Below are 24,601 nucleotides of genomic sequence, written 5' to 3'. Positions count from 1 at the left end.
CGACCCCACGTAGTGGGACAAAGGCTTAATATTGTTGTTGTTGTTGTTAGCAATCAAGAAAATTTAACCAAAACCAGATACAGGTTAAAGCTACCTGACTACAAATGCCAAATAATAACAGAAACATGATATCTTCTTATTCAATAAAGAGAGGCAAATAGAGGATCCCCTCTACAGTATTTAGAATCTATACTCCTAGCTGATCTTAATAGACCAATTAGCATATCCAACCTCACAATGATATGCTGCTAGTTGAACTTTGCCCCCCTATCTTTTGCATCTTTTTTCATTTTTTAAAGGAGTTTGAACTTCATACCTCCCCCATGTATTGAATATTTCCTCTCCAAACACGTATGCCAAAGAACAGAAATAGGAATTAGAATTCTAACATGATCCCTGGTAAAATAATCTCGATAGAATCTACATTTAGAATAGAGTCAGAATGAACAAAATGGTTATTGCATTTTGTAAGGTTGTTCATTTTAGTCTTAAGACTATTTTAAGTGCTAATTTTTGTCTCTTAGCTCTTTAAACATGAACAGACTCATTCCCATCATTAAATACACTAATTTATTTGGACTAAAGTTGCATGCATGCATGAATAGTTTAATGAAGATATATTTATCTTTTTTAAACTACAATTCAACATAGCCCTAATATCCTTACCGGAGGGTGTCAAAGAACAGATGAGGGTTAAAGCTGATGGACGATAGCTGAGATTGCTATTTTGTGATATTGAGCGGAGGATTGAATTTGTCTCGCCTAAAAGCGGAGACTAACAATGAGTGAATGAATGCATTTCACCTCAGGCCAACAAGAAGTTGAGAAACATTTTTCACCCTAAGACGTTGAGGCCAAAAAATAGAGAAGGAGCAAGGCCTCAAGGCTCTCAACATCCTCGGGTGCAGCACAACTTTTGTCCACAAACGACTAAGTCATATGCTAACGACAACCTTAGCTTCAACCTTAACTTCCAAGTGTGACATGTTAAGTCATATGCTAGCTATCAATCACAACTTTTGTCCACAAACGAGTACACATGCCCATCCCCCATTGGTCGTTGCCATCACTAGATTGCAATTACTCTTTTTTTTTCCTTAGGGCTAATAGCCTAATTTTTGGAAATGAATTTTTGAACATCTAGATTGCAACTACTCTTTTTTTAAATCTAGATTGCAACTACTCTTCAACATCTTTTGATGATATTAGGGCTACACATAAATGATATTAAAAAGACAAATACACCCTCACTTAACTATTCACGTGTGAAAGTTCCGTAAAAATAGAAAACGCATTTAACAGTGGGACTAAAATGGACAACTTCCAAGAGTTAAAGGACGAAAATGAGCATAGGAAATAGTCTAGACTAAAATGATCACCCTCACAAAATCCAATGAACATTTTGAACATTTTTGATAATATTATCAGTTTTAGGTAATGTAATTTAAACGAAAACCTTTATAATAGAAAACAAAATTAAAAACAATAAGCACAACGCACTAAATTACAAATAATAGAAATTTAAATACATCACATCAGCTGCTCATAATAAATCATAATCATTTCCCCTCAAGTCCTTATTCCTCCCAGCAAATATCAAATTTCAGATATCAAGTACTTATGACTCATTGTGTTAGCATATCAGATGATAGACCCCTATAACTATCAATACTTTAACACTATAAATATTTAGAAATTCAAGTCGTTATAACTCCCAGCACAACACATCAGAACTCCCAGCATACATCAAAATCAAAACTTTCCCAATTCAGACATTTTAGATAGATAAACACAAAAATAATCACATTTTTAGATATAGTAAATATTATCAAAATGCCCTACTAATATAAAAACATATAGAAATATGGGTAAATCAGCAAACAAATTTGTCACAACTATGTTTGAAGGTTTTTGTTGTGCTACAACATTATTTATCGGTGTTAGGATATTTTTTAGATTATTTAAACCATTATAATTTAAGAACTACTCAATTAAAATTCACAAATAATATATAAAAATATGTGAAATATTGCAATCTATTATCTATCAAAAGTTAGATTGTGAAAATTTACCGATTGTTAGAATCTACCCACTTTTGTTCTAAATTTTTAGAATTTAAATAAAAAAAATCTCAAAAACTCCGAATTATTAAAAACTGAGACATGGTAAAAATATCCTAACTTGACCCAGACAATTTACCGAATTGGCTCGACGGATGAAATTGGCTTGAAGCTATTCGAAATGAATTTTCTCTCTCTAGGAATTCTCCTCTATCTGTCTCTAACTAGTTACATAAGGGGAGAATAATTTGGTAAAATGAGTTTTAATAAATTTTGATATTTAAATAAAATTTCCTTTCTCAATACTAGGTGCTCAAATACCCAACACTACAACACTTAATTTCCTTCGAAAAACAAATAGCACGGCGCCACTGCGCCACCCTTGCCATCGTAGCGCTTTATAAAAACCATTTTACCTCAATTTCAAAACAAAAAATATAGAGAGCTGAACGTCGCACCACTCCCCAAAAAATATAGCGCTTTCAAATAAATGTTCAAGCACTAACAGACAATAAGCAGACTTTCCAATCCTTTCAATTACCTCAAATAGACAAATATACCATGAGCTCAACTTTCCTTGTTTTCCAAATCTTCTTGCACTTTTCATTAAGCTAACATTCATATATACAAAGTCTCCAACCTAAAACTCAACAAATCGATGCTTTAAATCATAATATTTTTTCTACCTATCCTCCACAAATTTCAATCTATCCCTAATCAGACGAATATTTTCAGTATCATCATCTATTAGAATTGGCCATAACATATTTCTCTCTCCCACCTCTATTGAAGACAAGGGTGTCTTACATTTTCAACTTGTAGAGCTTCATAAAGGGTCATATTAATGCTAGACTGAAAGATTTTGTTATAAGTAAATTCTATTAGAGGGATTTGATCTTCCCAACCACCACCAAAATTCATAATACAAACTCTTAGAAGATCTTCTAGTACTTGAATTGTTCTTTCAAACTGACCATCTATCAGTGGATAAAAAGTAGCACTGAAATGCAATTTTTAACCCAGATTTTCTTGAATACTCCTCCATAGTCTAGAGGTAAATATACTATCACAATTAGAAATAATTAACTTAGGTATCTCATGCAGTCTAACATTTTCCCACACATATAATTGTGCTAACCTTTCTACAAAATTAGTTTGTCGGATAAGACGAAAATGAGAAGATTTCTTCAAATGAACCACAATGACCCATATAGCATTATGTTATTGCCTCGACCTAGAAAAACACAGCAAAATTTACACATCAACTCAAGAATGGGCAACAATTGTAACAAACTACTAAGTTGTTGATGTTCTGCTTTGACCAACTTACAAATTTCACATTTCAATACAAATTCAGCACTTCACTTTTCAATCTAGGCCATTAGAACATTCGTTTCAAATCATTATAGATCTTGCTACTCTTAAGATGAATAGTATATCTAGAATAGTGTAACTCATGTAGAATATTATTCCTCATATTTGAACCACTAAGAACCCACAATTTACTTTTACCCTCGACGCCACAACCCCCCTAAAATCCATTTTGCTCAATTTCAAAATTGAAAATATAGAGAGTTGAGAGCCACAATGTTCACCAAACACGGCGTTGTAACGCTCTCAAGAAAAAATTTCATACATTAGGTTTGCACACACAAAACTGTCAGGACACGCTCTAAGACAGAGCTAATACATTCGGAAACATATAGAGACATTCACAAAATAGAAAATGCAGAAATGCAAACTTATCGGATCATATTCATATCAACTTAGACACTATTATAATGGATATTAAATTTCAAACCATTTGCATGTCTGGATTATTCAGAGACAAATGAACATTATTTTCCCTCCCAAACACAACAATGGCCTTTCAAAACCGAACCAAAACCAATTTTGTTAACACGAGGGAAATGGTCAATGGAATGCTTTTAAGCAAAAAAAATTGCCCATGAAGATAACTCATTTAACACTACGATCATATCAGCAAATCCTCTCTAACAGAAGAGGAAAATGGTTAGTGGGAAGTGTTATGAAGTACTTGAAAATTTCAAGAAATAAATTCAAATACTTCATTCAAACTTCCCTGCAACCCCAGCCGCCTCCTCGTTCCTTATTAAATTGCCTAGTGGGTCCACTAGAAGCTTGAGTGGCAATCCCTAGGGGGCGGACTGGCTTGGTCCACCTCCTGTAAGTAAGAACCAACCCAATGCTTTGGGCTGACTGAGCCGGTTCAATAGAAATCGACCTAACAATACCGCTCTCCCATAGAACCACCTTGTCCTCAAGATGAAAGAAGGAAATTGATGCTTCACCCTCTCATAAGACTCCCATGTCGCGTCATAATCTGAAAAGTCCTCCGACCTGATCAATGCCTCCTTTACTCCCCCTAACACACCCCTTGTAACACAAGGGGTTCATGTATCACCTCCAAGTCCTCTGTAAAAGTGACAGGTAGCTCAGAACTGACTACATGCTCCTCAATTGCTCTCCTCAATTGTGAAACATGGAAAACAGGGTGTATGGTTGTCGTTGAAGGTAATTTCAGCATGTATGTTGCCTCTCTGATCCTTACAAGCACCTCAAAATGCTCAAAATACCTTGGTGCAAGCTTTTGATTCCTTCTGTTGGCAACGGACGACGGTCCTCTACCTATAAGGTCGGGGTTTTAAGAATACCCTTGCCCCCCACATTAAATTGGATATCCTTCATATGCCCATTAACCTGTTTATTCATAATCTGCTAGACCCTCAATAAATGCCTCTTCAATTCTTCCAACACCAACTCTCTTTCCTCCAAATACTCTACTGAGGAAACTGGAGTGCTTTTATGCCCAAAGTGCACAAGTGAGGATGATCCCTTTCGTACAACACTTTTAATAGGATCATCTGAGAAGCAGAATGATATGAAGTGTTGTACCAATATTCTATCCATATCAACCACTTGGCTTACAGCTTGGGTGTCTTCGACACAAAGCATCATAGGTATGTTTCCAAGATTCTATTGACCACTTATGTCTGACCATCTGTATGGGGGTGGTAGGCGGTGCTCCTCTTAAGTATTGTCCCCTGCAGTCTAAAAAACTCCCCCCAAAAATAGCTAAGAAACACCTTATCCAGATCTGATACTATAGACTCTAGTATTCCATTCAAGCAAACCACCTCCCTGATAAAATCTGATGCCACTATCACGGTGGTGTAGGGATGTCATAAGGGAATGAAATGAGCATACTTTCTTAATCTATCCACTACCACCAAGATCACTGTGAACCCTTATGATCTGGGTAGTCAATCTATGAAGTTCATGGATACCTCCTCCCACACCCACCATGGTAAAGCTAAAGGCTGTAGTAATCCTCCTGGGGACATGGTCATGTACTTGTTTCTTTGATAAATCTCACATTTGACTATCATCTCCTCCACATCCTTGTGCATCCCCTTCCAATACAACTCTGAGGCAATTCTCTTGTACGTCTCCAATACAGCGATCTCATGGAATTCATGGAGTATGTGTGGAATGTGGACTGATGTCCTAGGCATCACAAACCTCCACTGATACAACAACCTCTCCCCTTCTAGAGAATACCCTGGGTGGTTATCCCCCTCCTTCAATAGATCTGCCATAATCCTCCCCAACTCCTCATCCCGAGCACTTTCCTCCTTAATGGCCTCCCAATCTATCATTAATAGGACCGACCCTACTATCGCCTGCAACTCCCCCATGCATCTAGACAATGCATCTGCCACCTTGTTCTCCATCCTGACCTATACTGTATTTCAAAATCATACCCCAGCAACTTAGACAACCATCTCTGATGCTCTTCAGTCACCATCCTCTGCTCCAACATGTACTTCAGACTCCGCTGATCTGTTCTGGCGATGAAATGCCTATCTAACAAGTAGAGTCACTATTTCTGGATGGCTAACACGATGGTCATCAACTCCCTCTCATAAACTAATTTCAACCTGGCCCTAGCTGTCAATATTTGCTGAAATACGCAATGGGTCGACGACTCTGTATAAGTATTGTTCCTAGTTCATATCCTAAGGCATTTGTAACCACTATGAAGACTTGCGTGAAGTCTAGTAGGGCCAAAACCGATACAGTGGTCATGGCCTTCTTCGAGCTCTCAAAAGCTATTGTGGTCGTCCCTCCCCATAAGAATCCATCCTTTAACTGCTCTGTCAGGGGCCATGCGATGGTGTTGTACCCCTTCACAAACCTCCTATAGTATCATGTCAATCCCAAGAATCCCCTCAACTCTTTAAGATTTTTGGGCATTGGTTATCTCAACATAGCCTCAATTTTAGCATGATCTACTGCCACCCCCTCCTGAGAGATAATATGCCCCAAGTACTACACATTGGCTTGGGAAAAGCAACATTTCTTCATATTGGCCCTCCATTGGTGCTCCTCCTGTAACACCCCTAACACTCTCCTCAAGTGCTCCCAGTGATCCTCCTCTTCCCTACTATAAATCAAGATATCATCAAAAAACACCAACAAAAACTGCATGAGGGGCTGAGGTAGGGTCTGAAGAACTTATTCATGAGGGACTGAAAAGTGGTTGGGCGTTAATGAGGTCAAAAGGCATCTCTAGGAACTCATAATGTCCTTCATGAGTTCTAAAAGCAATCTTTGGCACATCCTCTCTTTTCATCCTGATCTGGTGGTATCTTGACTTCAGATCTATCTTGGTGAAGATAATTGCTCCACTCAACTCATCTAGCAGTTCATCTATTACTGGGATAGGAAACTTATCAGGCATTGTTTCCTTATTTAGCACCCTATAGTCTACAGAAAACCTCCAACTCCCATCTTTCTTTCTAACAAGTAATATTATGATAGAAAAAGGGCTAACATTGGGCCTGATAATCCTTGCTTCTAGAGTCTATTTAATAAATTTTTTAATCTCATCCTTTTAAAATTGAGGATAGCGGTAGGGCCTTACGCTGATGGGGGACACCTTCCTTCAATGTAATAGCATGCTCCTGCTCTCTTGATGGTCGCAATCCTTGAGGTGAATGAAAAACCTCACTGAATTGTTGAAACAATGGTTGTACATAAAGAGAAACATCCCCTCCCTCCTCTAGTCTACTCATCTCCAACCTGTGTAGCTCCACCAGATAACCTTCCCCCCACCTCCTGCCTCATCATGGTTTTAAGTGAAACTATAGCTTTGGAGAGCCCTACATCCCCCCTGATCACTATTCTTCTCCCCTCCACCGTCAGCTCCATCGTCAATTCCCCCTAGTTGACCTTGGTGTCTCCCAAGGTCTGCAGCCACTTCATCCTCATAATGATATCAGTACTCCCTGGCTCCAATGGGAGGAAACCTCCTTCATCCGAATCCCCTGTATAGTCAACACTATTCCTCTACAAATCCCCTGGCCCATCTCTACCTTTCCTGTACCCATCATCACTCCATAACATCATGTATCCACCAATTTCACCCCCAATTGGTTCACAACCAAATTGGACATGAAATTGTGGGTAACCCCACTATCAATCAACACCACCACCTTTATATTTGTTATTTCTCCTTTCACTTTCATAGCATGATTTAGGATGAATCCTACCACTGGTTCAAGGATACCTGCACCACATCCAGGTGCAGCTTGTCCTCCATCTCTCCCTCTACCTCACCCTGACCTCCCTCAGTTTCCTCGTCATAATAGGCGGTGAGAACCTGAAGAATTCGGTCCCTACACCTATGCCCTATAATATATTTCTCATCACACATGAAGCATAATCACTTCTCCCTCTTCTCTTGCATCTCCCTCTCCATCAATATTTTGAAATTTCCCCCACTCCCTCCTCCTGGCTGCTCCCTGATGACCTCACCAAAACCATCTGCTGCAGGATCCTTGGGAGTTAGAAGAGTGGTAGTCATCCTGTAAGAGCCACCTGAACTGCTACTCCTAGCTCCCCTTTCTAGATACTTCTAATCTTTCACCAATTGTGCCAACTCAATTGCCTCTCCCAAGTCACGGGGCCTCATGACCCTCACCGTAGCTCTGATCTCGAATTTGAGTCCCTTCATGAAGTTTCCCTCCAACACAGTCTATGATAGTCGCTCCACCCGACTGGCTAAGTGTTCAAATCTCTCGTGGTAGTCTTCTATTGATCCGTCCTGTACTTGTGCAAAGAACTGCTCATAGAAGTCCCCTTAACTACCGATTGGAAAACTTCCAATAAGAATTCTTTGAATTCCCTCCAACTCCGTATGGGTCTCCTCTGATCCCTCCACTGATATTAGGACAATGTCTCACCCTCTAAACATAACCCTGCTTTTCCTCCTCCGTCAGCCCATTGACGGTGAAATACATCTCCACTTTGTAGATCCATCAGTGTGTGTCCTCCCCTTCAAAGATGGGCATCTTTAGCTTCCTCACCTTTAGATCTCTCCCGTTTCCCCGTATTCCCCCATAGTTTCCCCTTTCCCAAGTGCTTGGTTCTCCCCAAATATCCCGATCTTCTCTTCCCTGCTCGTACCCAAACCCTTCTTCACTTTCTCCTCTCCTCCCTTCAAAATCAACACCCTCCAACTGTAATCTCCCTTTTTTCCTTCCCAACCACCACCTCTTGATTCATGCACACCATAACCACATCTCTCTCCATACATTCCACCTCGCTCCTCCATAATTTCTACCTCATTGTCCCTCCTTCGGAATTCAGAATTTGCTATTTCTCCCCATTGGTCCTTTTGCCTTTGATGCCGCCGTTTGAATTTGATTTTTCAATATCTTCTTCACCATCTCATGAAGATCAAAAACCTTACCTTCCACGGATGAAACATTGTCTTCTATGGATAAAATTCTATCTTCCACTGTTACTTTTATTTGACTCATATCTCATTCAAGGCATTCCTCCAATGCATCTGCCTTCTTCGCCGCCATCAACACCAAGAAATTTTGTAGGTCCAAAAAATCTGGATATTGATCAAAAACAGCAAAAAATCATTCGCTCTGGCCAAAAAACAAAGCTGATTTTCCAAAAAATAGCCCACAAACAGTTTCAAAATCAGCTCTGATACCAATTTGTTTGGGAGTACTTGAAAATTTCAAGTTCCCTAACAAGAGAGACAGAAACGGCAAAACGCTCCACAAATTCGATGGGAAAAATCAATAAAATAGTATTTTTTTATTGAAGAAATTAAACTAACAGAAGAAATAAAGCAAGATATAATTGATCCTCAATTTGAAGGAGGATCATTCTCTTCCAATCCCTAGATGAATCTAGGGCCCAAGACACCATGAACAAGAACTCCAAAATCAGCCACAAAACAAAGCATAACCCTAACCCTAAACATCTAATATTTAATACATAAATTCATATACTTCATTCAAACATTCCCTCCAACCCCAGCCCCCCCTCCTTCCTTATTAATTGCCTAGTGGGATCCACTAGGAGCTTGGGCGACAATTCCTAGGGGGCTGACTGGATTGGTCCGCCTCCTGTAAGTAAGAACCGGCACAATGCTTTGGGCCGGCTGGGCGGGTTCAATAGAAACCGGGCTAACAAGATGCTTTTAAGCTACAAGACATTGCCCACGAAGAAAGACTACTCCGTCCAATTGACTCCTAAGCTATTTCTGCATAGAATTTTGCATCAAGCGTACATTCAAATGAATTGTTCTGGGGCAGAATACCTCAACTAGTTGATGATATGAACATGCCATGATCTTTGAATTTCTTATCATTGGATCTTCTTACGGCACCACTGATGCATAAATGTTGCACTGCTAAAACTTGATTAATCAAGCTATTATCATTCCACCAGTATACACATCCAAAATATTTTTCTTTTTCAGAAAACATCTACCAATGAGACATCCAAAACATTAAAAAAAAAATTCAATTAGCAAATACAAAGCAGCATATTCAACAAAATTTAAATTAAACATATATAAAGACGACCACTTTCTCCAGGTTATATTTTTAAAGTACTACAGTCTGAATGCAGTTTGAACGCATACCCTTAATTTTTTTAATTAATTTACAATATGAACATAAGGTAAATCAAAATTTAAAAAGCAAGGAATAGATACCAAATTGGGGGAGTGTAGCAACCTTAGCTCCTTCATCACCAATTGCATTTCCAGATAGATTGAGTGTTTTCAATACAGTATTTGCTTGAAGAACACCATCAAATGCTTTCAATCCAGCAGCTGTTATCCCATTTCCAGAAAAATCCACATCCTCTGCACTCTGAGGAAAGGAAGCAGATATTTGTCATTGCTCATATAGGCAAGACATGCAAGCACAGGATAATTTCTTTAAATTAAACTATGGCACTATTAATGTTCCAGACACCAAACAAACTAAAATTTGAGATGAGAGCCATGAAACTGAAGATCACCTGATTGAAAGCTAAGCTTTCAGCAAGAAAGAATAGCCCATCATCCCCAAAGTTATGGCCTATGAAAAAACACTAGTCAACAAAAGCTAAAATTTCACCATATTGTATGAAAAGATCTTGAGAGTGGAAAAGGTGTCTATAAGAAAGAAACTAAAGCAATTAAAATAATTATAGGTTCCAAATTGTAAACAATTTAGGCTGCAGAACCCAATATGATGATTTAGAAACTTTAAAAATTTTGTGAAGTGATTCATTTGCGTTCCTTTGACTGCATATGGACTTGGACCCCAAAGATACTTTTCAGATATTGGCAATTAGTGGCATTATGGAATCATACTTGAGGATGAAATTGTTGATGTTAAGTGTGTTTTACCATAAGATTAAAATTAGTATATACACTCGTACTGATATAATGGAGGTTGGCCCCCATACATAGTTTTAAGCTTATTGGATATGAAAGGTAATAGGTATTCATGACACCAATAGTTTGAACTAAATGTTGGCTATTGGCACAACTCATCTCTCGATAACATGGATAGGCTAAAACTGTTGGAAACAAATATAAGTTGAATCATCTCGAAGAGCTGTTGATTGATAAGTTTTGCAGTTTTAACAAAAAAAAAAGTTCAAAATATCAAAAACAAGTTTTGGAATCAAAGAACAATAATAATAAACAGTTCACCTACCAGATAAGTCAACACTTCTAAATGTCTTGAGTTCTTTGATAAATTCATTGAGCTTTTTATTTGAGTCCCTTGCATTCTTGAAAATGTTTCCCATTGGCAGATTTGTCCCAGGGGAAAAGGACCACTTCACTCCTGTTGTTGTAGATTTATTCTCGGTCGATGGCTGACCCTTTGGCTTTGTTATAAGAACTTTCTCGACCACCTTCCATAAAACTGCCAGCTAAAGTAACAAATTAGTACACCAATCTAACTTCAAAGCATAACTACTAGTTTAACCTTTCATCAAAAGCGATATTTTCATAGCATTATCATAAAAAAGCTAACACTTAAGACTATTTCATAGCTTCAAAATGCAAATTTTATCATAACATAGATGCATAATATTGCCCTACTTACTCGTAACTAATTCTCAAACGAAATTGAAAGGATGCTAAAGCAAGATGGAGTTATAGTGATGCAAATCTCAAACTTTATATATAACAGAAATGCAGGATGTGATCGTTGAGCCAAGCAAATTGACATTTTGAATTTTCATGCTACTTTTGTTGTTTTTTATTTCATGATTTTTTAATGTTATATTAATTGGTTTGGTATAAATATGCCTATGATGATGATCCCTATAGATAATAAGCTATGTTCTCCAGTGCATTGTTACTTTAGTCTTTAGTTCTCAGATTTGGATGTTTTCCTAGTCTGGTTCAATATCAGTTTGTCGATTGACTCTCAGCTTGGTCGTTTGGGCTCTTAGAATAATTGATTGTCTACTATTATTGAAAGGGTATCTCAGAATTATTGATTCATTGTTCCCATTTTTCATGACTTGTGGGTTATGGATTGTTGTTTTAGCCATCATAGATATTTGCTAAAGCTGGGATCACTGATTTGCTAATTTGTGATTATAGCACCACAGTTGATGCTTTCCTCTCAAATCTATGTGCTTGCTGGATATGCATTCATCATATACAGTGGAAGTGTTGATTGACTGCTTCTGAGGGAAGTCATCTCCATGTACCAGCCTCAGACTTAGATTTCTTATTTGAATAAATCTTTCTTTGTAAGCTTCTATATATATTTTTGTAATCAGTTTGCAAGAGCGGCTGCTTTTGGTCAAAACTAATACCAGGATTTTTTTTATTACAGTATGAGTTTTTTATTGACATTACAAATTAATTATTTTCTTAACACTGCCGTTGTCTGAGGGAAGTCATCTCCATGTACCAGCCTCAGACTTAGATTTCTTATTTGAATAAATCTTTCTTTGTAAGCTTCTATATATATTTTTGTAATCAGTTTGCAAGAGCGGCTGCTTTTGGTCAAAACTAATACCAGGATTTTTTTTATTACAGTATGAGTTTTTTATTGACATTACAAATTAATTATTTTCTTAACACTGCCGTTGCCAGGTCCCAAGTCCTGGATGAGAAAAGTGGAGGGTTGCGTTAGGTAGTCGACAGCCAGCGTAAAACTTGTCGATTTGTACAAGCATACCATGTAGATATGGGATGAATATATATTTAAAAGACGAATTCAAGTCAACCTTAGCTAACAAAGGGCTTTTTGTACTATCGACTATACCATATAATTAATTACTTAATGGTAATAACCATTGGGGAACATATGAGCTTTTAGCCATGACCATAATATAATGGAGTTATTCGACTAAGTCACGAGATCAGAGGGTCATGGTCATAATAATTTACCATGTAGAGCCGTCTGGCCAAATCACAGGTTCTTTGTGGAATTGTCTAGCCAAACCACCAATTAGAGAACCATTCATAACCATATCACGTGGAGCCTTCAAGCCAAACTATAGATCCTGTGGAGCCGTCGTCTTGCCAAGCCACTGGTTAGAGGACAAATGGAACGCCCTTACTAACGGAAAATTATTTGAGAATGAATCTTAGTGATATTCTAAATTTGGAGATTTGCTCTTTGGGAGCTAGAGTTATCATTGAGTTCATCGCCTTCACCAAACGTTTGCGGATGGTGAATGAATTTTGTTTTAAGTTATAAGTAATTAATTTTAATTTTAAATATTAATTATTATATGGATATTGAACCTAAGAGTTTTGATTGAATTTGAAAAATAACCCCTCTTGTTGATATTAGCTCTCAACACGGCCATCATCGAGATGGCGTGAAAATTATTTAAAATATATATATTTCATTGAGGTTTAGAAGCAATTTGAAAGGATAAAATCCCTTCAAATTGATATTAACTTTTAACATGGCTATCATCAGAAATATAGGTAATTTTATTTTATATATTGAATCTTGTCAATTTTGTTTGGCTGCCAACAAAGGATTGAGCTCAATTGATGATTTAACAAATTTGTTATGCGAGCGCAAATAAATGAGAGTTTAGTTTTTACGATGAGTTTCATTCAAAGAGCCTCTGAAGGCCTAATGTAACCATTAAAATTAAATATATTGTTACATTTGTCATTAGGCATTCGCTTGTTAATTCAAGTCATGTTGACTCCAGTCTTTATAAGGAGAAGGATTGGACTTGGAATTTAACATGTACAATATTCTCAGATCTTTGAATTAGGAGGTACATGCGATGGTCAGAGCACATGCGAGTAATTAATTTGAAAATTAAATTTTAATTAATGAGCTTTTAGCACATTTGTCGAAGTACATGCAGGGAATTGAAATTTCTTTTTAAATTAACATGCACGTTTTTCGATGTGTTCACGTGATGCACTTGCACTAATTTTTATGTATTTACATAACATATTCGCATGCATTTAATGTAGTGCACATCGTTGGGTTGTAAGCTTCTCGAGGTAGTGACTCGCTTCTTGAGGTGGTAACACTTTTCTCAGGATTTTTGCTTGCTTCCAAAGGTTATTGCACACTCCTAGATGTGTTGACATGCTTCTCGATGCATCGCATTTAAGTTTAAGGAATTATATTTTAATGCATGAGGTAGGATTTTAAAAAATATAAAATTTAAATATTCGCTCAAGAGTTCATTATTTGAATGTGCGCTACATTTAACTTTAAAGTTTAAGAAAAACGTTTTTTGTCCGCTTGTACGATAGTTGTGGAGGCGAATTGGATTTCAATTTTTGTGTATAGGAGAGATGTTTAGTTAGTTTTGTCTTATTCAAGTTATCATATAATTCAACATAGTTCCTAGGGGATGTTTGTTCAATAGACATTAGGTAAGCTACATTTTTAGTAAGGCTCACGGAAAATACTTGCATCGGATCTCATGCCACATAGGATTAAATATGAATACTCAAAGAAGACCAATTAAATTGGACTAGCCCGAATCAAAATAACCTGACACAATCTGATTTTGTTTCGATTGAAATTGGATCGGACTGACCAATTAGCAGAAAGTTCAGAAAGGAAACTGTTCAACGAAATAATTTCTAAGAGATTGAAAAATGGTTCTTAGCTGTTTTAAATTAAGATGGATCAAAGGCTGGGCATGTAAAATGCTAATCTCAAAGAACATGTAATGAAACGTGCACATAACAAAAATTATTACAGGAATGTATACTTAGGATTCATGTAATTGTAAACAAATGTTTAAATGTGAAAAGTTAATTTGGAATACGATGGTTGTTTCCTTGTTCAAAAAGCTTTAAGCATACCACCAGAATTTGAACTTCAGTAAACTTTTATAAACTAATACATTTTTTTATTCTTAAGAGGTAGGATACGAAATGAGCATATACGTGAAAATGTTGGAGTAGCTCCAGTAGAAGATAAGATTAGAGAAAGTCGCCTTAGATGGTTTGGTCACATAAAACGGCGGCCTTGCGATGACCCGGTTAGAAGAGTAGAGGTATTAGATTTGACTTATGTTAAGAAAGGTAGGGGTAGACCTAAAAAGACTTGGTTAGAAAATATTAGGAATGACCATTCTTTATTAGATTTAAACGAGAATTTGACTTTTAATAGGACACAATGGAGAAAAAGGATTCATGTAGCCGACCCCACGTAGTGGGATAAAGACTTGATGTTGTTGTTGTTGTTGTTGTACAAATTAATTATTTTCTTATAAAAAAATTCGATCGTTTAGATTGTAGAGATGTAAAGCTCTTCTGAGTGAAAGTTTAAGTAGCAAACATCACTTATTAGTTTTCGATTTTAAGATGAAGTTGTAGAATATGAAAATAAAATAAAATGTTATCTTAAGATTAGATGGGAGCACTTAAACAATGATAATAAAAATATTTTTGAGAGTAAGATTCAAGATCTAAAGATTTGGGCTGTTCATGAGGATGCTTATATTATGTGGGAAAATGCAACTAGTGATATTAAGAATGTTACAAAATATGTGCCAGGAGAATCAAAAGGAAAAATTCTAAATGATAAAAATAGCTGGTGATGGAATCAAAATGTACAAGAAAAAATAAAAAATAAGAAATTTTGTTTTAAAAATTGGTTTAGAAGTAAAGTACAAAAAATTGGGAAAGATAAAAAATACGGAGTCTGAGAAAGTAATATGCGATATAAGGAATATAATTTTAGCGATTTATATAATAAATTAGATATTAAGAAGGGAGGAAGATGTATGTATAAGTTAGTCAAGCAAGAGATAGGAGAAGTAAGGACCTAGTTCAAGTGAAATGAATTAAAGATGGACATCAAAAAGTGTTTTTCTTAGAAGATGATATTTAACATAAGTTGATGAATTATTTTGATAAACTTTTTAAAGAATATTACGATTGATTGACTTTAGTGACCTTAGCAACAACAATTAGAATATGATCTTAGAATATAGGTTCTCTTATAGAAAAATTAATGGAATTAATAGATATTATAATTCATAGGAAGGTAGATATTCTATGCATTCAAGAAACTAAATAAGTTGGAGAGAAGGACAAGAAGATTGAAAGTTAAAGATTTAAACTATGATATTAGAGTAGAATTCATACTAGAAACGGTGAATGTGTAATTATAAATAAAAATTTGAAGAATAATATCATAGAAATTAATAGAATTAAAGTTTTAATGATTAAAAGAGAAGCATAAAATTAAGTTAAGTGTTGCCAAGATGAGGATGCTCAAATGAATGAGTGGCTTCACTCTTAGAGATAGAATATGAAATGAGTATATTCGTGACAAGGTTGGAGTAGCTCCAATGGCAAATAATATTAGAGAGAGTTGCTTTTGATGCTCTAGATACATAAAATGTCGTCTTTTCGATGATCCAATTCGTAGAAGAAATGTATTGAATTTGGCCTATGTTAAAAAAGGTAGAGGTAGACCTAAAAAGACTAGGCTAGAAAATCTTAGAAATTATAATTTTTTATTAAATTTAAATGAAAATTTGACCCTTAACAAAGCATAATGGAGAAAAATGATTCACATAATCGACCTCACGTAGTAGGATTAAGGCTTGATGTTGTTGTTACAATATTGTATTAGTAAAGCCAAAATTGGAGAGGCTTTAAAGAAATTAAAGCTTGAAAAATAGTGGCACCTTATGATATTCCAAGAGAGGAGTGGAAGTGCTTAGAAGATCAAGGCATTTCTTAGCTTACTAAACTTTTAATATTATTTTGAAGAATAAAAAGATGTTAGATGAGTTAAAAAGGATAGTGTTCGTTCCTATTTTTAAGATTAAATGTGATGCATATGAGTGTATGAATTATATAGGAATTAAGTTAATGTGTCATACATTAAAATTATGGGAGAGAGAGTAATTAATCACATGTTATGACGTGATATTAATATTTCTCAAAACCAGATTGGATTCATGTCAGGTAGGTTTACTATAGAAGCTATACATTTGTTGAGAGCTTTGATGGAGAAGCATAGAAAGAGTAAGGCGAATCTACATATGATATTTATTGATTTGGAGAAAGAATATGATAAAGCTACAAGAGAAGTACATGGAGAGTTCTAGAAAACAAAGGAGTTATTAATGCTTATATTCAACTGCTGCTACATGTGTTCAAACACAATGTGGTTTGACCATGTATTTTCAAATTTCAGTTGGATTACATCAAGGACTAGCTTTAAGCTCAAAACTTTTTACTTTAGTAGTGGATTTTCTCACTAGACATTTGCAAGAGAATATATCCTTGGGTATGCCTTTTGTTGATGATGTTCTTCTTGTTGATAAGACTAGAGAGAGAGTAAAAAAAAAACTTGAATTATGGTGGATAACATTAGAGTATAAAGGTTTTCAATTGAGTAGATCTAAAACAAAATACATGAGATGTAATTTTAGTAGTAATAGTTTTAGTGATGGAATTATGATATTAGGTGATCAAGACGTTAAAAAGAGTGCACGTTTTAGGTATCTCGGGTTTATTGCTCAAAACGATGGTGAAATAGATAGGGTGATATTATCAGTAGAAATCAAGATGGATGGTTGAAGTCGATGAATGCATTAGGCTTGTCCGTGATAAAAAAGTACCCCTCAATATTAATGAAAATTTTTATAAGAATTTGGTGAGACCTACAATACTTAATGACTCATAATGTTAGCTAGGGGTGTAAGTGAGCCGAGCCGGCTCGAGCTCGACTAGTTAATGAGCTCGCGAGCCGAGCTTATCGAGCCACGAGCTCGAGCTCGAGCTCAAACTCGAGCTTATTTATTAAACGAGCTCGAGTTCGAGCTCAAACTCGGCTCTGCTCGTGAGCTCACGAGCCGGTTCAAACTATCATTAATATTATTAAATAATATTTATTTTATTTAAATTTAAATAGTTAAAAAAAACTTAACAATAAATACGGATGGTTGGTTATATTTGCATGCTTTGTCAAATCCCATGCAAGCCAGCCACTGGTCCTTGTCAAATCAAATTTAAAAAAAAAATATATCAAAAAATATGGATGGCTAATTAAAGCAGTAAACATTTACATGAATAGTGTTGCAACTTTTTTGAATATTAAAAAATAATTAAAAAACTTGATTTGGGTGTTATTTGAGCGGTAAAAGGAGTTGGGGAGGGAGCCTTTTGGAAAATACTGTAGCTTTATTTTGAATATTGATGCAGCTTTTAGAAAAACTGAATTTTGTGATAAATGTTGCAGCTTTTTTTGGAAAACGAATAAAGCTTACCAAAGCTCGTGAGCTGGCTCGAGCTCGTTTATAGTAGGACAAGCTTGACTTCAAGCTCGCATTTGGAGCTCAACTTGAGCTCGAGCTCAAGTTCGAGCTCACTTTCTGACTAACGAGCTAAGCTCGATAGTGCCAAAACTTGACTCGACTCGACTCGTTTACACCCCTAATGTTAGTAATTAAAAGAGAAGAATAAAATTAATTTTAAGTGCTATAGAGATGAGGATGATCAAGTGGATGAGTGGTTTTACACATAGAGATAGAATGTGAAAGGTGCATATAGATGAAAATGTTGGAGTAGCTCCAGTGGCAGATAATATTAGAGAGAGTTGTCTTGGATGGTTTGGTCACATAAAACGTCGATCTTCCGATGACCCAGTTAAGAAAGTGGATGTATTAGATCCGACCTATGTTAATAAAGGTAGAGGTAGACAAAAAAAGACTTGATATAAAGTATTAGAAAAATTTTTTTTTTTTTTGTAATAGATTTAAATTAGGATTTGACTCTTGATAGAACAAAATGAAGAAAAACAATTCATGTAGTTGAATCCACGAAGTGGGATAAATGCTTGATGTTGGTATTGTTTTGTAAGTTTTTTATTACTCCTAAATTCAATGTGAAGCTTCTACTTGTGTGATCACTATCATATTGTTTGGCATAGATTTTACATACATTTTAGCTTTAATTAAAAGATTATTTTTTGTTGAAATTAAAAGTTTTTAGACAGCAAATTTGACTTTACGTGCATGATTTTGTGTAAATCCTAAAAACTAAGATATATTTCATCAAATTTGATATTAAAGCCTACAATTTTGCTAAATGCCGACTAGAATTTGGGCTAAAAATAAGTGTCAATTAATAGATCATCAAAAATATGACATTTTAATAACTTTGCAAATCCAAATGGTTGAATCAGTCAACTAATAACGATTCAACAACAACAACAACAAGCCTTTATCCCACTACGTGGGATCGGCTAACTTTTGCACATGATTTTGGGCTTCATGTCATATATTTTTATAAGAAACCTAAACCCAAAGATGTCTTCAAGTGAATTGTCGTCCTTTTTTAAGTAATTAAAGTTTATGCTTCATTTAGAATCATAACTTTGGGCATGTTGTGATAGAAAAGTATCCCTCAAACTTAAGGGAAAATTCTATAAGATAGTTATGAGACCTACAATGCTTTATGGTACACAATGTTGTCCTTTAAAAGAGAAGCATAAAATTAAGTTAAGTGTTGCAGAGATGAGGATGCTTGGTGAATGTGTGGCTTCACTCTTAGAGTCAGAATGCAAATCGAGCATATACGTGAAAATATTGTAGTAGCTCAACTGGTAGATAAGATTAGAGAGAGTCACCTTAAATGGTTTGTTCAAATAAAACGTCGACCTTCTTATGACTCGATTAGGGCAGTAGATGCATTAGATTAGGCCTATGTTAAGAGAGATAGAGGTAGACCTAAAAAGACTTGGTTAGAAAATATTAGAAATGACATTTTTTTAGATTTAAATGAGAATATGACTCTTAATAAGATACAATGAAGAAAAATGATTTATGTAGTTGACCACACGTGGTGCGATAAAAGCTTGATGTTATTTTTGTATTTAGAATCATAACTTTATAATTACATACTAATGTACCAACATCATCATCAACAACTTCATGCTACTTCTCCACATTATCCCCTTACACCCAGTTTAAAAAAAAAAAAAAGAGAGATTATTTCCTAACATTCTCTACATGCAGATCTTTGAACACATGAGACTCATTTTATGTTTAGACTATTAGAAATATTGCATGTAAATAAAAAAATGAACAAATTTAGTAATTTCAATCTAAATGTTACAATGAAGTTATAGAAAAGCATAATAAAAAATTAACTTTTCGCACAAGAACTAAAAGAAAGCCGAAACTTGTATCCTACATAGTTTCCTTAAATAGATTAGCTCTCTATATCGGTGCTTAAGGATATCACAAGCATCTATCCCACAAGACACAACGAAGATCAAGTAGGACTAGCACACCACAATGACTCGTTATCAGTGAACTCAAATTAATGTCTTTACTCTTATAAATAAACATCTAAAACTGTAGAAAGGCCCTGAACCTAAGAAGCAAGAAATGAAAAAGAAAGCTTCTAAGTTTACATGTTTAAAAAAGCTTGCAGCATGTCTCATTATATAGGTTGCTACAATGGATGTTACAAAGCTTAGAATAATAAAGGATTGAATCTCATAGGCTAAAACCTTTCAAATTACATATGAATTAATCCCATAGGTTACACCTTTTAAACTTTCTAGGAATTAGTCCATAGGTTATAAATTTGAACATCAATTTTTCATCCATCCATAAGTTATTACAAATCATTTTTCAAATAGAGATCCGTTAGAAACATACATCAGAATGAGGACTGATAGAGGACGAAGAGTAGGAGATATGAGATGGGTAATAGGATATTACAGTTGATTAAGATTTGGAGAAATGATGAATAAAAATAGAGTTGAGAGATAAGAGCAGCCGATTTAATCAAAGATGAACCAAGCAGGCCAAAAATTAAAAATATATATATATGATTTTTCCTTTTAAAATAATTCAAGTATGATGGAAGCTTCACCATTTCAAGTCAAATAGAATCGCCAACCAATATTTCAGTCACAATGCCCATCTAATTTACTCCAAAATATACCCTCTAAAAATACAAAAGAACCAGCATTGATGGCAGCTACACCAATTTTCACGCCAAATAAAAACTGATTCCCATTTCGGAACATTAATAAGAGAGAACAAAAGTGAAACGGAAGTCTTTCAAAGCTAATAGTTCAAACCGAAGGTAATGGCAAGAAAAGTTCCCGCGGGGACGACGAACGAAGCGATCTCCTTCACCGGAATATGAGGGAGACCCTGCTGCACCTGAGACTGGCGATATGCTCTCTTCCCTGCACTTCCGCGACCTCCGTAAGCTGCCACGGGGACGACAGATAGGAATCGACGCCGCCAGATCACAACAGGCTGTACTGTTGAAGGAAACGGGAAAGAGAGGGATCTCAGGCGGCGGCGGCTTCGACTGAAAGAACGCCAACTGGCAGCGGCACCCGCACCGGCAAGAGTTCCACCTTGAAAGGAAGAGTAGAAAGAGAAGGAAACTAGGGCGGAGGATTCCATGGAGAATCTAAAAACCTTATCTGGAGGGTTTTGTATGACCTTTCTGGGGGGCTTTAACCAGAGCAAATTGCAGTTAAAACGTTGAAAATGGAATCAGAATTAAGATTGGGGAAATCTGTCCCAAGCAGCAAGTTTGCCGAGTTCCATGAAGCCTTATTTCGTGCTATTTTTTCTTGCCACTCGAGTTCTGATCAGGGGGAGTCAGAATTTTTTTTCATATGATCACAAATTATTGAATTTAAAAACTCTCAATCTCATCGGAGCTGGGCCAGCATAGGACCAGCATAAATGATTTTAATTATTTTTTTTTTAATAATCATACTCAACATAAAATGGTATAATATATGATAAAATAAAAAATTTATAATTCAAAACTTTAAATCATGATATTCTTCTTAAATATTATATATAATTTTTCATGTCGAGTCTTCATTTAAGTTAAATGAAAATATAATTATCAAATTTATAATAATGAAAGACATAATAAAGTGTTAAAAATAACATAAAGTCTTAACTTGTATTGAATAAAATCTTAACTTCGCTACTGATTTTAACTTGTCTCAAAACTTTCAAATCTTATTAGAAATTTATATGACTCTAATTTATTAAAGTAAAGACACCGTGATAATCTGATGAAATAATTTACAAATATTAAAAAAATTAGAAATTATTTAATCTTAATTTTTAAATAATAAAAAGGTTATGTTAACAAGCACCTTTTGTTACAAAATAAATAAAAAATAATTATTTAATTTCTTTAAATATTAGTAAACCTTTAAAAAAAATCTTAAGTTTAATTTTTTATCTTAGATATATCAAGATTAGATGCGATACGAAACTATCTAAACCTTTTTGAACTAACGATTCACTATATTGTATCAAACAAAAAATATGTCTTTGAATGCTATTGCACATCCATTCCAACTCGTCCCCAACAACTCTTTAATTTCATTTAATATTAGTAAACCTATGTAATAATTTTTATAGATAAAAATTAAACATGTAATTTAAAAATTGAAGATGTGCAAATAATCTATAGCCATTCTTTTTTTTCTTTTTTTTTTGGAAATAGGTACATGACAGAGAAAACGGAATGATTTTTTTTTTTTTTTTTTTTTTTTTTGAGAAAATAACATAATCTTCTTCTTTGGGGAGGGGGGGGAGAGAGAGAGAGAGAGATTTGATTGAAAAAATTAAAAGAGTGAGATTTGAGGAGAAGCACAGTAGCTTTTCCTATTTAATGAAGGATTATCATAAGCCTTTTTTTAAAATAGTAACTAGTCATAATTAGACATTAATTAATTGGCCATTAAGGGCTCGTGCCCCCAGGGCCCCCATGTTAAATCTGCCCATAGTTTTGATGTCATATTTATATATAATTGAGTTGATCATCCAACATTATAGCACATTGATGTTTGGTATAGCTCTATTCTAGATCCCCTTTGTGGACTTAAATTTCTCTTAAGAAATTTTGGATTCTTGATAATAGATTGAGGAATCTCATCATTTTTATACTGAATATTTATTTTCGTGATAATGTCATATTTTTTATATAGTTTAATAATGTCAACAAAGCTCTTAAATATGTCCCCTAGAATATTACTTGTTTTCAATCTTATCATTTCTCTTCAAGATAAATACTAAATTTATTTGTTGCTATAAGGCAATATTGTGGACCTAATACTAAATAGTTGTTCAAATATGAGGAAAACCTAAAATTTATATATCAAAAGAATGAAATAGAAAGAAAATCACATTGAATAGATTATGTCCTCAATTAGGCCCTCGTATTTCACATGATGGTATCTCATATAAAATCATATTTTATTCTTTGAACCTTATGATTACAACCATGTGTTTGAAGATTTTAAATATTATATAGGGTCAACTCTATCACCTATTATGTGAGATATATTACAATGATGACCCTACAAAAGTATTTCAACTCAAGTTTCAATATCTTTTCACTCTTTCATGTCATCGAGCTCCTTCTGGTGGTGATGGTTGAAGTCCCCTTCCTTTAAGCAAGAGAAGAGGAGAGGGTTGTAGAAAACATAGGCTATAAGAGATAGTAAAGCTCTTATATAAGGAATGATAAAAATAATGGATATTAAAAGAACTCTAAGGCTCTAATCATTAAGCAAGCATATCAGAGTGGCTCTTATACCTTCTTACGCCATGAAAGTGACCAAGATGATAGAAGACATGATTCACTTACTAGAGTTTTCTCGTTTTATATAGGAGGATCATTTAGATTCCAAAATATTATGTACACGCTTTTATCAAATTTGGATCATGCAAGCAAACTGCCAACTGGAAAGTGTCAAGGCAATCACTCCAAATAGAGTTTACTCCATCAAATTTTAGTGGTGCCCCATATAAGGGGGATAGTGATCAATTGATGTTGAGCAAATGTTGAGGAGTGAAATTAATTAGTTGTGGGATCCAAAGTGAAAGCTACCATTTTAAACCATGTGGCAGTAAAATGTGATTTTATTTAAGGAAGGGAAACAGGAGTGTTGATGGATCAAAGGGTGCCAAAAAAGATAGCTTGAGCAAGGATTCATGAAGTTGGTGTCGAGGTTAAAGTTATTTGGTTGAGGGGAACACCTTTATTATTCTTCCTCTTGTCAAACTTCATCTAGATAGTTGATTGATAAAAAATTTTGTTTGGGATTTAGGCTAACTTTCGTAGGCTTTGAATTGAAATAAAAGTTATTCTTACTATAGGGTTGATGCAGTGGGTTTTTACATGTGATGGACTTGTGTAGCTTATTGAAACTTATTCAACTTGAACTTAGTTAGATAAGACATGCACAATTGAAATATACTTAAGTTTTCTTTGATATATCAATAAATAAACCCACTCAAATACACGCAAGTATATATGCTGAATCAAATAATAAATTAATGAAGTAGAGCATCAAACTCATGAGAAAGTGTTGTGCTTTCTTGCAATAAATTAAAAATATTTATTCTAAATGCATAAGTTATCCTACTGAAACAACAATGATGATTTTAAGTTCCTATCACTGATAAAAATAAGTTGTATAATTGATATTAAAAGTTCGATAGGGATGTTAAGCCCTAATCCACTAGTCCCAAGGCTAACCAAGAGGGTGGTGAATTGGTATTTTAAAAAACCTTTTAATTAAAACACAAACTTAAACCAAAGTTTTAGCTTGACTCCTCGGGATGATCACTTGTATCTTATCATCCCGGATGATGTCTGATCATCCTGGATACTTTATCATATTTTTGACCAATCATCCCGGATACAATTATTGTACCCAATC

General features: G+C 35.0%; 1 protein-coding gene across 3 annotated transcripts in view; it reads right to left on the bottom strand.

Annotated features, from left to right (window-relative positions):
- Nucleotides 1–21,518, bottom strand: part of LOC110092769 (NLR family CARD domain-containing protein 3) — a 35,989-nt gene extending 14,471 nt beyond the window's left edge. Inside the window, exons 1-4 of one of the 3 annotated variants that reach the window (XM_028701436.1) lie at nt 20,969–21,518; nt 11,105–11,317; nt 10,419–10,477; nt 10,130–10,267 (exon numbers count right to left, since the gene is read on the bottom strand). In XM_028701436.1, coding sequence (XP_028557269.1) covers nt 10,130–10,267; nt 10,419–10,477; nt 11,105–11,317; nt 20,969–21,305 — 747 coding nt within the window. In that variant the 5' untranslated portion in view covers nt 21,306–21,518. Of the gene's footprint in view, nt 1–10,129; nt 10,268–10,418; nt 10,478–11,104; nt 11,325–20,968 lie in introns of all 3 variants that reach the window. The other 2 variants (XM_028701435.1, XM_028701437.1) reach the window with 2 other exon arrangements.
- Between the last annotated feature and the right edge of the window lie 3,083 nt (nt 21,519–24,601).

Source organism: Dendrobium catenatum, unplaced genomic scaffold (assembly GCF_001605985.2).
Source record: "Dendrobium catenatum unplaced genomic scaffold, ASM160598v2 fragScaff_scaffold_1704, whole genome shotgun sequence".
Lineage (NCBI taxonomy): Eukaryota > Viridiplantae > Streptophyta > Magnoliopsida > Asparagales > Orchidaceae > Dendrobium > Dendrobium catenatum.
This window is presented reverse-complemented; position numbering and strand designations above follow the sequence as displayed.